Source organism: Ammodytes marinus (assembly GCF_949987685.1).
Source record: "Ammodytes marinus genome assembly, chromosome: 17".
Lineage (NCBI taxonomy): Eukaryota > Metazoa > Chordata > Actinopteri > Uranoscopiformes > Ammodytidae > Ammodytes > Ammodytes marinus.
This window is the reverse complement of record NC_137221.1, coordinates 12,776,353-12,792,779: the sequence shown is the minus strand read 5'-3', so window position 1 is coordinate 12,792,779 and position 16,427 is coordinate 12,776,353. Positions and strand designations below refer to the sequence as shown.

The 16,427-nt window shown below is 43.0% G+C and overlaps 1 protein-coding gene across 1 annotated transcript in view; it reads right to left on the bottom strand.

Moving 5' to 3' along the window:
- The window catches only part of jarid2b (jumonji and AT-rich interaction domain containing 2b), a 105,535-nt gene that overhangs the window by 34,076 nt on the left and 55,032 nt on the right, over positions 1–16,427 (bottom strand). Inside the window, exon 3 of the mRNA XM_080045947.1 lies at positions 13,707–13,827. Within this exon, the coding sequence (XP_079902073.1) occupies positions 13,707–13,827 (121 nt within the window). The remainder of the gene's footprint in view (positions 1–13,706; positions 13,828–16,427) is intronic.

The window sequence follows — 16,427 nt, the reverse complement described above, 5'->3', positions numbered from 1 at the left end:
TCACCATTATTTTGGTGAAATTCAATTTCCAAGGCAAAGGGAAACAACACGGTTGAAATTAAAGCAGTACTAGGGAGGAATTTTGGTTTGGCGACATCTAAAGACCAAACTACTGCCGTGAAAAGTAGAGCCTGGCTGCAGGATCGCTAATGTAACGCACAGCGCCAAACCCCCTTCACAAATCTGTCTATTCAATGTTTACTTATGAATGTATCCATGTACGTAACTCTGACATGTACATAACTTAATTTATTGTTAATAATATGGTCTGTTTATAAATTCGGCATATGATTAAAGCATCTAGCAGCACGTAATCATGTTAAACGTTTACTGTTTTTAAGTTATTAATGCCACTCGCTCCCGCAGATACACAGCACAGGGAGGTCTTATATTCAGCCATTGCTAAAGGGAGTGTTGTATTATGGAACGGCCGCTGTGGTACGAAATTCCAGTCTCAACAATGTTTCCTACACGCAATTATAACTCTAGCGTCTAGAGCCCGTTGTTTTCATGTAGTGTGACTTGTGTAATGTGTTACATTATTCAGCTGTTGCCGTGATGTCGGCTAACGCTGATGCTAATGATAACTAGCTCTCCGTCACACAATAGACTGTAGGTTGGTGTTGCAGCCAGCTGTTAGGTGAAGCGCTGTCCCACAGGTAAAAGCCATGGACCTATAAAGCCTGTCCAATATTCACTCTAGTCCAGCTTCTTGAAAAGTTTATAAGGACTTTATTATTTATGTAAAAATAATATTTATTGTTTCACTTGAAGCACAGAATGTATGGCTTTATTTTCTGTTATAGCCTATACCCAACAAATTTGTTTTTTAGTTTTTTTTAAGCACAAAAAACAGTGCAATGTTGTGATTTTTAGCCTTATATCTGATTAAATTGTTAGAATATTATTTGTTCGCAATAATTAGACACTCGTTCTGATGACGAAATGAGTGTTAATTGTAAAAAAACGGAAGTCATGAGATTAAAACGGAAAAAACGGAATTTGTGAAAAAATAAAACGGAATTTGGAAAAAAATAAAACGGATTTCATAGGGCCCTACACACACTTTCTTTACATTGGCCCTTTCACTATTGTATTACTGCAGACTAGATTACAGAATGTATCACCTTTCTCTGTGTGTGTGTGTGTGTGTGTGTGTGTGTGTGTGTGTGTGTGTGTGTGTGTGTGTGTGTGTGTGTGTGTGTGTGTGTGTGTGTGTGTGTGTGTGTGTGTGTGTGTGTGTGTGTGAACATGCACGTTTTCTCAATGAATTGGTTTGAGCCGATCATGATCACATGAATGTGTCAGCTGCTCCCCAACACTCGCTGGCTGACATGATCACTAAGTGAGTGTTTGGAATGCATTTGCAAGTAAATGTGTGAATTGTGTAAATACAATATAGAGACAGTCTACACATGTGCATTACCACAGATACACACCTATTAGTTCCTATTGAGCAACTAGTCTTATCTAGTTTAGCTAATCCATCTTTAAAGGCAGAACCAATGTTGTTGGAGGTGATGGTGTTTTCTACATTCTCTACCTTTCTATTTGACGACGTGCAAGACCTTTGAGAAATGTCTCTCATTTTTCTCTCTGCTGACTCTTTTCTCTCTTTATTTCACAGTGTGTGTCACTGGTGGCGAGGGAAGGAGGAGAATATTAAAGAGGTCGATGTCTGAGAGAAAGCAATGGTGTGCACAGTCACTCTCAAACACAATTAATTCACACACAAACAAGAAAAAGTCCTAGATTGTCAGGGTCCACAAGCAGCAGCAAGTGGCCTCAATCGATTAGTACTGCTGTGTTTGTGGGCGCACGTGTGTCATAGCTACACTAGAAATGTTGAGGAATAGTGATAGAAGCAATGTGATATCCTGGCATTATTTGTCAATTCGCCCCGGCCATGGATTGAAGGAAGGGTGAGATAGGATCATGTCTGGAGAACACCCACAATGCATTTGGCGCACCGAGAGCCACACGGTTCCGATTACACTTCAATCAGGTAACAGCGTGGTGTCAAGACGTGTCAATTTCCCGCCGCGACATGGTTGTAAAGCTTGATATGTGAGAAATTGAGAGATGATTGCACGCACATTGCTGTGAACGCAAGGTGTGAGAAAACCGCACAGGCGACTGGTTGCACACGCCCAGTTTATTTACAGTCTCACCACTGTCGACTTGACATTTTACAAGCTGGAATTCTCTTTAGTCCCCAGGGGTGCATTCTGCATTCACAATGCCTTTTGTCGTTTCCCCACTGGAGGGACTTGGAGATGTGTGCTCAGACCCAAACAAATGCATACACACTTTCTTATACACTTACAAATTGCCCCTCGACTTCCAAGTTTGTCTCGTCATGAAACATTTACTTTTATCAGTCTGCTGCACACACACACCACCATAAAAAAAAGTTTGGGTTGTGACCACTGGGGATAGAATGGAGAAGGCTAACCGACACACACAGAGAGAGAGACAGAGAGAGAGAGAGAGAGAGAGAGAGATAGAGACAGAGACAGACAGAGAGAGAGAGAGAGAAGAATGGGAACGGATGAGGCCTGAGCCATAAAGAGAGATGAAGGGATAGAGAAAAGGCCCCTAGGGTGGGGAGGGGTGCAGAGTGAGGTTTGCACGACTGCAAGACTGGGTAAGATAGTGTATGTGAGATGAAGATAAGTTCAAAGAGAGGGGAAGGAAATGCAAACAGGGGGAGAGAGAGACACACATTTAATCATAGGCAGGTTACATATGCTATCTTTCACACAATCAGACACTTAACAATGTTGTGTTGACCTAATATCTTAAAAATAAGAAAAATCCAAGTGCAGGAAATTCATACAGTTGTTACCAAACGAGTTTCACTGGGATTAGAGTTGACCAAGGTCAAATCAAGCTTGTTTTAATTAACTCTGTAGTCAAGGTATGTACAGAACAGTTTTTCTTTTTCAGACACCGCAGAGGCCAAAAGTGTTTCCGTCTATTTATTCTAGGTATTCATCTAGGTATTTTACACCAATCCAAAATCCTTTACGGAGATGGTTCTAAAAGCATGTATCCCTTTCACTCGCTCCCTCGCCATCCAGCCAGACTCTCTTTTGATTTTTCAAGTGCATTCCTCGCTGTGCATGCATTTCTTTTCCAATACCCGTCTTATTAACCTATCATCCTTCATTCTTTCACCCTGCTATTTTTGCTTCCGTCACCCGACCTTCTCCTCTAATAAAAAAAAAGATTTGACTGAAGATTGGCTAGCTGGCAGTGTCAAGTGTTCCAGTGCTGTGTGTGTGTGTGTGTGTGTGTGTGTGTGTGTGTGTGTGTGTGTGTGTGTGTGTGTGTGTGTGTGTGTGTGTGTGTGTGTGTGTGTGTGTGTGTGTGTGTGTGTGTGTGTGTGTGTGTGTGTGTGTGTGTGTGTGTGTGTGTGTGTGGACTTTTGTGGACCGTGAAGGGACAACCTTTTACGATTCACACAAAACCCCCACACCACGCTCTCTTTTATCCCTACTACTCCTTTGTATCAATAGTGATCGTGCACGGCAATGCTTTCATTTAGACACGACCGTGGCCTTGTGTGAACACCTGTATGTTTGAATGACTGTGTGTGGCGCTTGTTGCTACGCTAATGCACGGTTCAAATGTGCAGCCACCCAAAACTGTCCCGACCGTCTTACAAATTCAATCAACTGCAATCTAATATGGCAGGAGGAGGGGAGCGACACGCACACACACACACAACACAATCTGTGCAATGAACACTTTGTAAACAGTAAGCCGAGGAGAGACGGTGCTCTCCATAAAAAAAAGCCTCTTTGCTAAGCTAAACAGTGGGTGGTTTTTATTGCTCCAGCCCTTAAGATGAATAGGATCCAATTTAAGGGAGGAGTGGAACTGACACACACACACACACACACAAAGAAAAAAGAAAAACAGGCAGTATGACAACAGAACTAAAGCATTAGCAACTGTGTTAGGACAGAGACAGATGAGCTAATAAAGCTATGTGCTTACTACATCCTGTCTAGACGGACGACAAGAGCCTCTTTTAGACGAGCCGGAGGTTTTTCCACTGTTATCTGTTACCCATTAACTAACATGGGGGAGATATGCTGCAAATGTGAAGACACATTTGTGGTCACAGGTATCTAGATCTCTAGTAATTGGACTAAAATTCTCTTGATGTACACTTGTGTCTACGGCATTATCAGTTGTAATCTTTTCTCTTTTGGTATGCTGAACGAAAAAAAGGCCCAGCTAATAAAATAAGGTAATAAAAACAGATCCGCTACACTGATGATGTGATAGTGCATGGTCTGGCAGCACATTTTACAGGCAGTGGCATGAATCAATAAAACCATATTACCTTACATTGCATAGAAAAAAATAATAATTATTATTTCAAAAGATAATTTTTTGGAAATAGTGCTTATGTAGCCAAACATAATTACTGTTATTATAACTATTAACTACTAAGGGTAATTAGAGCATTAAATTACTAACATTGTATGCCAAAGTTTTGCCAATATTTGAATGCTGAGCCACATCTCTTTAGTTATACCATATGAGAAAACAAATAAGTAAGCAGAAGAAAACACACACACACACACGATGAAGACAATATTGAGAAAGAAGCATGGGAACAATTTGCAATGACATGACTGTTTTTGTAAGCGCTGCCACTGCACTAAGGCCTGAGTGCTAATATGAGCCTCAGATTTAGCCCTATGTATGGCTGCGTGTGTACGTGCGTGTGTGTGTGAATGTACGTGTGTGTCTCAGGGTACACTATGTTCCAGTGTGTTGGGACACTATAGAATACTCCTTGGTACACTGCCACCGCTCAAGGTAAGTGGGGCTTGCGTGAGTTAAAATTAGACTGATTGCGCTGATTGGAGGAGAATGGAGAGGAGAGCCGCAGAGACGAAGGAAGGGGGAAAAAAGAAGAGGAAACACAGATCCAATAGCAGTCGAAAAAAGCAAAAGAGATTACAGCAGGATGTCCCCATTCATCCCTTTCTAATCCACCTTTCATCCATCCCTTCCTCCCTCCCTCCATCCATCCATCCCTTCTTCCTGCCAGCCCCTGCCTCCCCCTAGCCATCTACCCTTCAAAGGGCCGCTCTAATGTGTAACATTACACATGCCACCGAAGCTGCTAGAGCATCCACTATCTCCCAGAGAGACGGAGTGAGACAAATTTGACGGGGGAAGGAGACCAAACGGATGAAGAAGAAAGGACAAAAGATAAAGGGCCATTTCCGACACATTACAGGGATGAAAAGCAGGAAGTGGGAGGTGACGATGAATGAAGACCCAGGATACAGCGTTAAATGTGTTTCCTTATTAAGCCAGTAGCCGTGGTGGACAACTTGACATGGACCCTCCCACACACGTGCACACTAACCCCTTGTCAATCAAAAGCCTTGTGTGACTTCTTCTAGCTCTGTCTTCTTCCAGAGACAGTGGTTTCCATGGGAACTGCAGTGTGATGGCAAGACTTCTCAATGTAATGTGGTCACCTCGACTTACTACTACGAGGATGTTGGCTAGTAACACACCCACCCGCCCAGCAGCCCACCTGCCCACCCTGCTGAAGTGTCAGTGAGGGAGACACTGGGCGACACTAACCAGCTCCAGTGTTCCAGACCCTGAGTTTCCTCTCTGATCTCTGCCAGTGGAGGGAGGGAAGGAAGCAACAACAAAAAAAACTGGCTCCTTCTGCTGGTTAGTTTACTGTCAGCCACAGCACATCGGCAGGGTGCAGACTAGTGCAAGAGAGGAGATGACTAAGCAAATATCAAACCGTATTTTAACATGAAACAGATGCAAAGGAAAGTACTTTAAATGTCAAATAGACAGGAATGATTGTCGAAAAAAGAAGCATCCTCCAATGCATGTTTAATATAGTGATGGCTCAGCGTATCGACATGTTTCAATTTGTTAATTGTATCGATGATTGGAGTCTAACATGTACATAGTATACACATTTTAGACAAAAGCAGAGGGGATGAAAAGGTTTAATGGGTAGCTGTTTAATTGATTATATGGACATTAATAGTGAGAATCTTATAAATCAAGCAGGGGAGTTTTTAGATTTTTCACCAAGAATATGCTTTGAATTATTTATTTTAAATTTTTTTGTAAGATTATTTTTTGGGCATTTTCAAGCTTTATTTGACAGTACAGAGTTGAAATGGTTGAGACAGAGAGACAGTAAAGGTCCACGGGTCAGATTCGAACCCGCGACCACTGCAACGAGGCCCGCGCCAACACAGCATGCGCTCCATACACCACCGGAGTGCCCAATATTCTTTGAATAATTGCATGATTATTTCAATAAGTTTCAGTAATCAGAATTGTTTCAGTAGAAACATCCTTAGCAATTGTCAAGCAATGTCAGACTCAGACACTCGAAATCTGGCTACAATTTCTCAAGCCCTTGCACATACTGTACGGCACCTCAGAATCAAGCAACGTCTTACGCTTGTGTCCGAGCTTTGATAGATGTTGGCGTGAGGCTGGCCTCGAGTCAGGCTTTGTGTCGCCTCCCATGGTAAAGGTTATTGTGTGAGGAGAAGAGCACTGATCCAGAGTCTGTACCTTAGGGGCTGTATTAATTGGCTCCAGATGGCCCACATGGTCCTGATAAAAGACTACCTCGCTGCAGCTGGCTCTAGGAGAGAGTGCGCCTGGGAGAGAGTGTGCCTCTGTGTGTGTGTGTGTGTGTGTGTGTGTGTGTGTGTGTGTGTGTGTGTGTGTGTGTGTGTGTGTGTGTGTGTGTGTGTGTGTGTGTGTGTGTGTGTGTGTGTGTGTGTGTGTGTGTGTGTGTGTGTCTCTGTGTGTGTGCCTGTGTGTGTGTACGCAAGCAAACATGTGTTCATATGCTTGAGTCCATTTTGTCCTGATCAGAGCAACATAACATGATTATGCACATAAGAGTGAAACGTGTACGGATTGTTTATATGCGGGGATTAAGCTGCACAAAATGTCGAGGTGTTTAATCAGCGTCTTTGCCTAATCTATCCGTCTATATTTACTTATCTGTGTGCGTTATCTGGCAGTCTGCTCAGATCTAATCCATCCATAAATGAGTGAAGAGAAATTGTGTGTATGCACAGTGATCACACCGTAATTGACACCATGCTGTATGTGTGACTGTGAGCAGTGAGTATGAAAGAGACCATGCACCACGGCTACTATACGTTAGCCTTATATGGTTTTTTTTGATGGCATTAAACATGCACCTCAACAGTTATTTTGCTGCAAACCTTTTAAGCTTACAAGAGCTCTAAGCCTTGTGTATCAAAGTAGGGAACTGAATCAGCCTCTACAGATGTTCCTCCTCAGCCTGTAGGGCGGCAACTGCAGGGGTTGAAAGTTCAAAATAATAACTTGAGTTTGCAGGACCCCTATTCCCCAACACAAACCTGAAATGGATGATGTGTGGTCAGCATAAACAACCCCTAACCAAAGCACTAAGCCCCACTCAGTGCGTTTATCGCCTTTCTGTCTCCACGCATTTAGGGAAGGGGAAGGGATGGCGCTGCGGCCCGACCCACCCACTGACCTGGTGACCTTCACATATGCAAACAGCCTCCAGTCGCATTAACACTGACTGAGCATGTGCACACCAAACGCAAATAAATACCATCATTAGTCAACCAGCCAAGGCTGCTGAGCAGACAAATATGCAGAGGAAGTCAACCTATTACTCACTTTATTGGAACGAAAAAGGTACACACTGACACCGTACTGGGAAGGGATTTCAGAGCCATGATGGTGAAGTATATATGCAACAGTATTTCTTTATATCTTGGTAGTGTATGGTTTGTCAGAGATAAATGTGAGTGTGTGATCCAGTGGTGTGATAAAGCATGTGTGTGTGTGTGTGTGTGTGTGTGTGTGTGTGTGTGTGTGTGTGTGTGTGTGTGTGTGTGTGTGTGTGTGTGTGTGTGTGTGTGTGTGTGTGTGTGTGTGTGTGTGTGTGTGTGTGAGTGAGCGTGTGTGTGTGTGTCCCAGTTCAGCTGTGACAGCTATATGCTTCAAGCAGTCACAATGAGGCCTTGTATACATTTGAGATGAAAGATATAGCGGGAAGCCTATGTGAATATTTAAATATAACCTTGGCTTATCCCTCAGCAAACCCTTCTTATTTTGCCTTTTTTTTGTTGTTGAATGAAACAATGTAGAGGGGAGATGTCCTGATAGGCAGATGTGTAGAGAAAAGACATCTTGACAATAGGTCAAGCTTAGCTGTATCTCTGTGAATATATAAATGCTATAGTAGGTCAGATGGAAGTCAGCCATTGTCCCCCTTTGTCACCTCAAAAATGCTAACATAACTAAAGTGCTACCACACCGAAGATACCTAGAGTAACTTGGACCACCGATAGGGCTTTACCCAGGTGCCGCCTAAAAATAAATAAATAAATAGGTGAAACCTTTTTTTTCTTTTCTTTTTTAATGACTGCACTTAAATGTAGGCTTTGTTAGCTGTCAAGGTCCCCTACTCAGTGACATTCGACCCCCCCCAGTCACAACACAGGGTGAACTCAAACCCTGTGCCCTCTGACCTCGCAGGCCTTCTTAAATCACCCCCCTTCATAGTGGCTGACCACCAGGTTAGGTCAATAAACATCAGAGACGGTTCTGTGCATGCTTAGCAATCAGTCTAATTAAGCACCGAGTCGCGTATGTAGACCTTCACAGACCTTGAGTGGACTGGTGGCCTCGGGGCAGGAGACACAGGAGGAGGCTGGGGCTCAAACAAAGAGATCAATACCAATATAAACAAGAGTAGTAGAACTAGAACATTCATTTTCTTTTCTTTTCCCCCTACTATTTGAAATGCAGACGTTATTGTTGCTTTCAAGACTTTACGTTTTAAGTACCTCAGTGTCCGATGGTGCAGCTATTAGAACTATTCAGCAGACAGATGTGAAAGAAATGGAGGTACACATACAGACGAGAAGAGCAAAAACAACTGATCTATCTCTCACCAGTGCGTTTCCAATTTACAGAAGACTCCCAGGTTGAGATGGTTCACTGCACCACTTGCTACACTTTGCTACATTTTCTCATCTACACACACACACACACACACACACACACACACACACACACACACACACACACACACACACACACACACACACACACACACACACACACACACACACACACACACACACACACACACACACACACACACACACACACACACACACACACACACACACACACACACACACACACACACACACACACACACACACACACACACACCTCTGGCTTTAGAAGCAGCAAGGTGTAATGTTGCTTGCCTTCGGCTATTTCAGCTAGATTTAAAGAAGGAGTACTTTTGCATTTTACTAGGAAACGACTTGAAATAAAGAAAGGATATGCTTCTCGTTGAAAAGTGTCATCTCAAAATGGGACAATCTTATCAAATCCTACATTTATTTCAGTCAGCTTTGCTTACAGGGTATTTTTGCAGCAAAATAAAAAAGACACAAACTAATAAAATGCTTTTCTGACTTTAGGATGGCAGGCCCAATTGAACCATTTAGATTCTGTTGCATTATGTCATAAGAAGAGCCACGCAAAACCAGACGTATAACATGGCTAATCTGCGCTACAATCACAGCGCTAACGCTTGTGTCTGACAGTGATTATGGGAGTGAGAGTGCACTGAGTGACATTATGCACTGTGCTGGATGGATAATACTCTTTCACTCTGCCATTTCAGCGGAGCACAAGGCTTTTTCATAAAGCTGCAGCGAGCCAGAGACAACGAGGGGAGAGTTTTAGAGGAGATTCTTGCAGAGCGACATGATGACATGCCGGGGCTGAGCCACTGACGGAGCTGGAACCAACACAAACACTGAGCTTAGTGGTGTTCCAAATATTCTGGGCTTTTTTCTTTTCAAAAAGGCAAACAAAACCACCATTTGACCGCAAAACCAAAAGATGCCGTTCTGTTTGACTGGCTAAAAGCTACAGTGGCTTCTCTGTGCAGCTCTCTAATGAAATCAATGGAAGCCTATTTGTTAGTGCACTTGAATACTCCACTATGTAGGAATATAACATTAGGCATTAGCAGCACAAATGGGTGCATATAGGTTCCCCTCACAATATCATCTTAAGTAAATCACTAGCTACATTAGGACCCTCTATTAACACACATTTGCGTGTGTGCATGCAGGCCAGCATGCACGTGCATGTAATCCCTCATAAATGAAAATGATGATTATACATTACTGACAAGAGTCATTGGTTACGCTACACAAGACAAGTGTGTGTGCGCGGGTGTGTGTGTGTGTGTGTGTGTGTGTGTGCACGCGCCCCCTCCGTGTGTGTACACACTTGGCATTCATTAAGTAGAAACAAAACAAGCGGCAGCAGCTGAGTGTGTGAGTGTGTGTCTTGGCCGAGACAACAGAGAGAACAGATTCAAAGAGAGCCAAAAGTGGGGTTCAGTGAATAGAGGGAGGGAGAAAAAAAAGAAGAAAGAAGGAAAGAAAAAAAGAGTAAGAGAACGCAGAAATTAAGTTAAGAAGCCTGCTAAAGAGGACCACTCAACTTTCTGATCCACACACACACACACACACACACACACACACACACACTCTACCCACACTTTTGCAGTGCTTTGTGAGCTTGTCTTTAGCTTTTTGAAACTCGCACTAGATTGAACTACGATCTGCGTCGCCGGGGGCAATGCCATGAAAGCCTCTTGTGGGCATTAATCAGTGGACAACACCAGGGTCTGTGCTCAGGATTTTTTCTCTTTCCTAAAAAAAGTACCCCCGATTATGAATGTTTGACACAAATCAAAGCACAATAACTCCGTACCTAAACTCTCTAAAGTGCAATTTATACAATCAAGCCACAGAAATGGCCTCTGTTATGACAAAGAAAACCACACTGGAGCCATATGTAGATTTGACCCCGTGAAAGCACTAGAATAATATTAAAATACCAGTGAATGGTTTTACTCATTTCAGTTATGACTTGACAGGATGCTGACTAAATGCCCGATTATTAGAACTATAACAGCGAATCGAAGGAGAGAATGAAGCCTCTGTAGCAGTCGGCAGCATGTGTCTCGACTGAATAGGGTTCCAAAGGTTTTCCATATTGCAAAACAACTTTTTTTAAATCACACATGCAAAGGATGAGGCAACCTGCAGTACTCCAATGTGGGAGAGAAACTGAGACGCAGGAGCATAACTGGGTCAGTAAACCAAGGCAGCGAAGGTGAGACTGTGCTGGGGCTGTGGATGGAAGTTTGTCTAAGTACGTGTATGTGTGTGTGTGCGCGCACACACACACACACACAGGCCCACTTTTGGCAGGGGAACCCCCGTTTGGAGAATATGGTCATGCTGGTATAGGTCCACAATGAGCTGGCATGTACTGCCAGTCTATCCGCCAATCTCAGGAGCATGGGAAGGCAAACACAGAGTTGATCTCAAAGACTTCTAAAGGGGAGGCCGCTTCCTGCCAAAAATCACTCGCACCTGTCCTTCTGTCTCTGCCTGCCTCCCTTCCTTCCGCTCTCTCTCTCTCTCTCTCTCTCTCTCTGCTGCTCCTCCCAGTCTTCCCCCTTTCCTTCTACCCTCTTATCCCTTCATCCTCTCGCCGCGGTGTCAAACTTTTTCTTTGCTGAAAATTGGAACCGGCTCTGTTGCCTATTTTTTATTTATTTATTGGCCAGTGCCAGGTGTAAAAGCTCCATCACAGATAGGCCTGTTTAGGAACAGTGCGGGGGAGCCATGCCAGGGCACTGGAGTCATCCTTTGCACATAAGGCGTACACACACACACACACACACACAGCTTTTTAAGAGGACATCAGGCATTGCCAAGTACTGGCTAGGCTTGTGTTTCATTAGCATCAGATAGAGCCTTTCTTTATTCAGTCCTGGTGTATGTGCGTGTGCGTGTGCGTGTGCGTGTGTGTGTGTGTGTGTGTGTGTACTAATGAAAACCACAGAGAAGGCTGGCCTCTAAACTCCACTCAACACAGCACTACAAAGCAAGAGAAAAATAAAAGTGAATTATTCCTTCAGTGCTCGTCTTCCTCGGATGGTGAAGCATTGAGTGTTGATGCTTTGCTATAATGCAAGCCAAAGGGTCACTTCAAATCAACAATTGCCTGTTACTAGGATATTTATTTTTGTACAACATCCATTAAAAAAAAATAGTTTTATTTATTTTACCTTTTAAAATACAGAAGAAAAACAAACAAAAATGTCATATATCTGGAAAGGGCTCCTGACAAAAACCTTCTTCTGTTTCAAAGCTAGGTAGATGAAAGCTTGTAATGTCCGAGCTCAGATTTGGAGGTTACAGTATCGAATGACAGCCAGGAGGACTTAGGCAGGTGCTTGACACGCAGTGAATGGAGCCTGTATGGGCCGCTCATTACACAAGGACATCTGCTGCTGTCCGGCCCCCCCCCCCCCCCCAGAACCCGCCCCTCGCTTTACACTGATGCTTTGATGCCCTGTGTGCGTGTGCGTGTGTGTGTGTGTGTGTCTTTGACCAGCGGCAGGACAAAACAACACACACACACACTCGTGCACCCACGCTCACACACACACCCGTCACCTACAGTAGCTCCTAATAAAATGTAGTGAGAATTAAAAATGTGAGCTGATTGTGTACCGTGTTGTGTGTGGTTTTGTGGCCGATAAAAAAACATCACACCAGCCATTTTAAATCTGCAAAACACTCTATAGAGCTAGTTTATTAGTAAACCATATTTCTCAGCTTGTGATTTCTAGACCGGTTTTGTTCTAAAATGCATCACATTTTTACAAAAGGATCCTTAATAAGCCGTTCTCCAAAAACACTGGTCTAAGACAGGGCATTGTTTTTATAAATTAATATTTTTTTCACAGGCTAAAACCCATTTCAATAACTCGCCATCTCACATGAATGCCTTCTTAAAAAAGATTAAAAAAAATTATAATAATGCCGGCAAGAAATTAGCAGCAACTTCAACTTTTTACATGATTCATTTGGAAGTGCACACAGCGGCATTCCTTTAAGTGGCTAATTATAAGTGACTGAAATGGCATTTGTGCTTAAAGACGAGGGGGTGTGCTCATTAAAAAGACATCAGCGGCCTTTTAAAAAGGGTGGTCCTATTTACACTTCTCTGTTGACTGTCATCCAATATTACAGAACTAATGGGAAAACTGCTCCTCTACAGAAATGAAATACACAGAGTAAGTTTATAAATGAATGCAACTAACAAAGTTGAAACAATGATGTGAATATAAATGAGAAACAGAGTAAAAGCTGCTGCGTGTGTGGCACCTTCAATAACCAGAAACTCAGTAATTTACACAAATAGGCTGTGCCACATACAGTGAGTACCGTGTTCAAAGTTGTCTCTTCACAATCTCGAAACCTCACCCATTCACAGCATCATCAACAGCCACAGCCTTTTGGTATTGCACAGACACATAATTCTACACCAAGATTGAGGGCTCTATACAAAGCTCTTTGATGACCCCAGTGAGTCACAAACAGGATATGGGAACACACACACACACACACACACACACACACACACACACACACACACACACACACACACACACACACACACACACACACACACACACACACACACACACACACACACACACACACACACACACACACACACACACACACACACACACACACAAGCCTCACCTCTTCTTTGCAGGCCCGTCTTCACCGTATTTGCCGCTCCCATCCTGAGAGTGCAAGGATCCATCTTGTTTGTGGCTGCCCTTTGACCCCGAGCCATTCAGCTGCCCATTGGCTAGGGAACCTGAGGGGAGAGAAGCACCAAAAAAATATATTTACCACTAAAGTGTGAAACTTTCTACCACCACAAATCTAGTATGTATGTCTCTTGTGGATGGTTTATGAGTCAGTGTTGGTTTATTATTGTAGAGCAAAAACAGTCTTTCCGGAACAAACAGTGTGCTTTAGTATCTGACAGCGTTAATAAAGCCTTCTGTTTTTGATGCATCGCAGTAGAGACGGAGAGAGTGGATACATTTGCTCTTGATTTGATTACGGTAGTTCTGCTTTATCTGAATGTGACACAGAACATGGAAAAACGGAAGAAAGACAGAAAGAGGGGAGTCGATAAACACAATGGATTCAAGCATCTAGTCTGTACTACGGATGCACCGAGGCCCCTCAGCCGGAAAGATCTGAAGCCAAATGCAATCTATTGCAGCGTCATGGGGGCTAGTTTTTGAGGGTGAGGAAAGCCATTAATTAATATTTTTTTTCTTCCACATTCTTCCCCTGCCAAGTGTTAACTGATGGGTTCTGCTGATGTATACCTGATGTGTAAACCTATGACAAGCCCAAGGCAGTGGTAGGAAGAAATGAACGGATATTGCCGGACTTGACATTCTCAAGTGAGCCCAATTGACAAGGGCTCCTAATTAAATATTTAGCGAGCAACTCCCGACAAACAAAATAAGCCCCCCAGACAGATTCTGCAAAATCAAAAAAGCCACAACAGGCACAGAAGAATTCTAATTAGGTTCGAACAGTGGAGTGGAAGTCAATGGTAATTAGGGGAGACAACCAAATTAAATAGATATCACATAGGCTTAACATTTTCTCTTGGGCAGTTCTTTCCCCATTGTCTTCCGAATGACGGGTCTCACAGGCCCCGTCCCATTCAGCAGCAATAGCAATGCAATAGAGCAATCTTATCCAGGGAAAACAAATGGGGGAAGTTGAAAAGCTTTTCGGAGCTATAATTTTAAATTAAAAGACTGCAACCGAATGGAGACAACAGGAGACGCACGGCCTCTTTTTCCCGGCTGAAACAGCGCTGAAAAGCTCAAGATTTATTATCAGCGAGTGAGCAAACATTTTGACACCGAACAATTATTAATCACATTTGACCTGCTGTGACAAGCCTTCATGCCTGACTGGACTTTGGTTATGGTATGGTATGGCATGTTCAATTATTCATGTTCGTTTTGAGAAAACAAGAAGTGATGACTCACTAAACGTTGAAGCAGTTCCCAGTGGTATGTTTAACCAAGAGTGCTGCTGTCATAAACCCTTTCTTTCACCCCTTGTTTACACTGGTCTGTCACTCCTTCATTGGCTGAGGGGCTTCTTAGTTCATTGCCCTTCCCTGCACGACTACTAGTGAAATTCCATTTGACTGATGCTTTCGCCCCGGCAATGCAAACTCCTCATAGTGGGTGTCAAAAGGCAAATAAATAAATTAGGATAATAACGACAGTGGAGCAGGTGTTCGGATGGAAGTGGCAACTTGAATTATAACATGTTGCCTAAGGAAACTACTGTCGAAACAAGCCCTCACCTTGTGACATCTGACAAAGATGGGGAGGGGGAAGGAAGTAGTCAGATCTAATGACTGTCTGAGTTTTCAAACATATGATTTAAAGGTGATTTCTCAATGTGCTTTGGGCTGAATGAGTGTCAGTCAGCCACACTCTCTCATTATTGCATACACGCTGCTGGTGTTTCATACACACACACAGGGCAGGCCAGTACCTGAAAAAGCCGAGGTACAATCATCAGACACACATCATCGCGGTCAGAGAGTTAACAAGCGCCGGCGTGATGAGTAAGGCCATTGAACTGTTGGCAATGCTTTATGTTGGTGTTGGGAGAGCCACAGAGTCTATAGGCCAGGGCGTGAATCACCGCTTTGCAATGTCATGGTTAGCACGAAGGGCTTGCTCACGTCCTCCGCACCTTTAAATCAATCAAGGATTTCACTTTAAAGGAATACTTCACCCATACGGAACCAGCGTTCTATCATTATAAAAGAACTATTATAATATAATGAATTAGGTTTTTCTTCCCTCAGTCTTCCCTTGGCCCAGCTGTCCTGTTAATCTTAACCCTTACTGTGATGTCACAAGAAGGAAACTGTAGGGTTAGACAGTGAGACCATAAAACACTCGTTCTGCCTTTTCTCAGGCTAAGATGATCCGATTAAATTTTTTTTTGCACAATTATACTAAATAGGATCTCTGAGTTCAATACACCTTCATATTCCAACCGGTGAAGTAGGCCTTTAAGATGTTTGAAGTTTACCCCTTTCAGGAAAAAGGACAAATTTTTAATTTATCTGCATTTTGTGGAAGATATTTTTAATTTAAATGGGGATAAAATCAAAGGATTGGGACAAATGAATACGTCGGCATTTAAATTTTGACTATGAATAAAAAAGGAAATTTGGGGAAACTGAGAGGAAATGGCACAAACAAGTTTTATCATGACTTTCTGGAGAAAAGGTTTTGCAACCATAGCAACAACAAAAAAAACAACGACAAAAAACCTCATTAACTTTGAATTGTGCTCACAAAATGACTGACGTACGACGTCCCAACAGAACACAAAAACAAACACACACACACA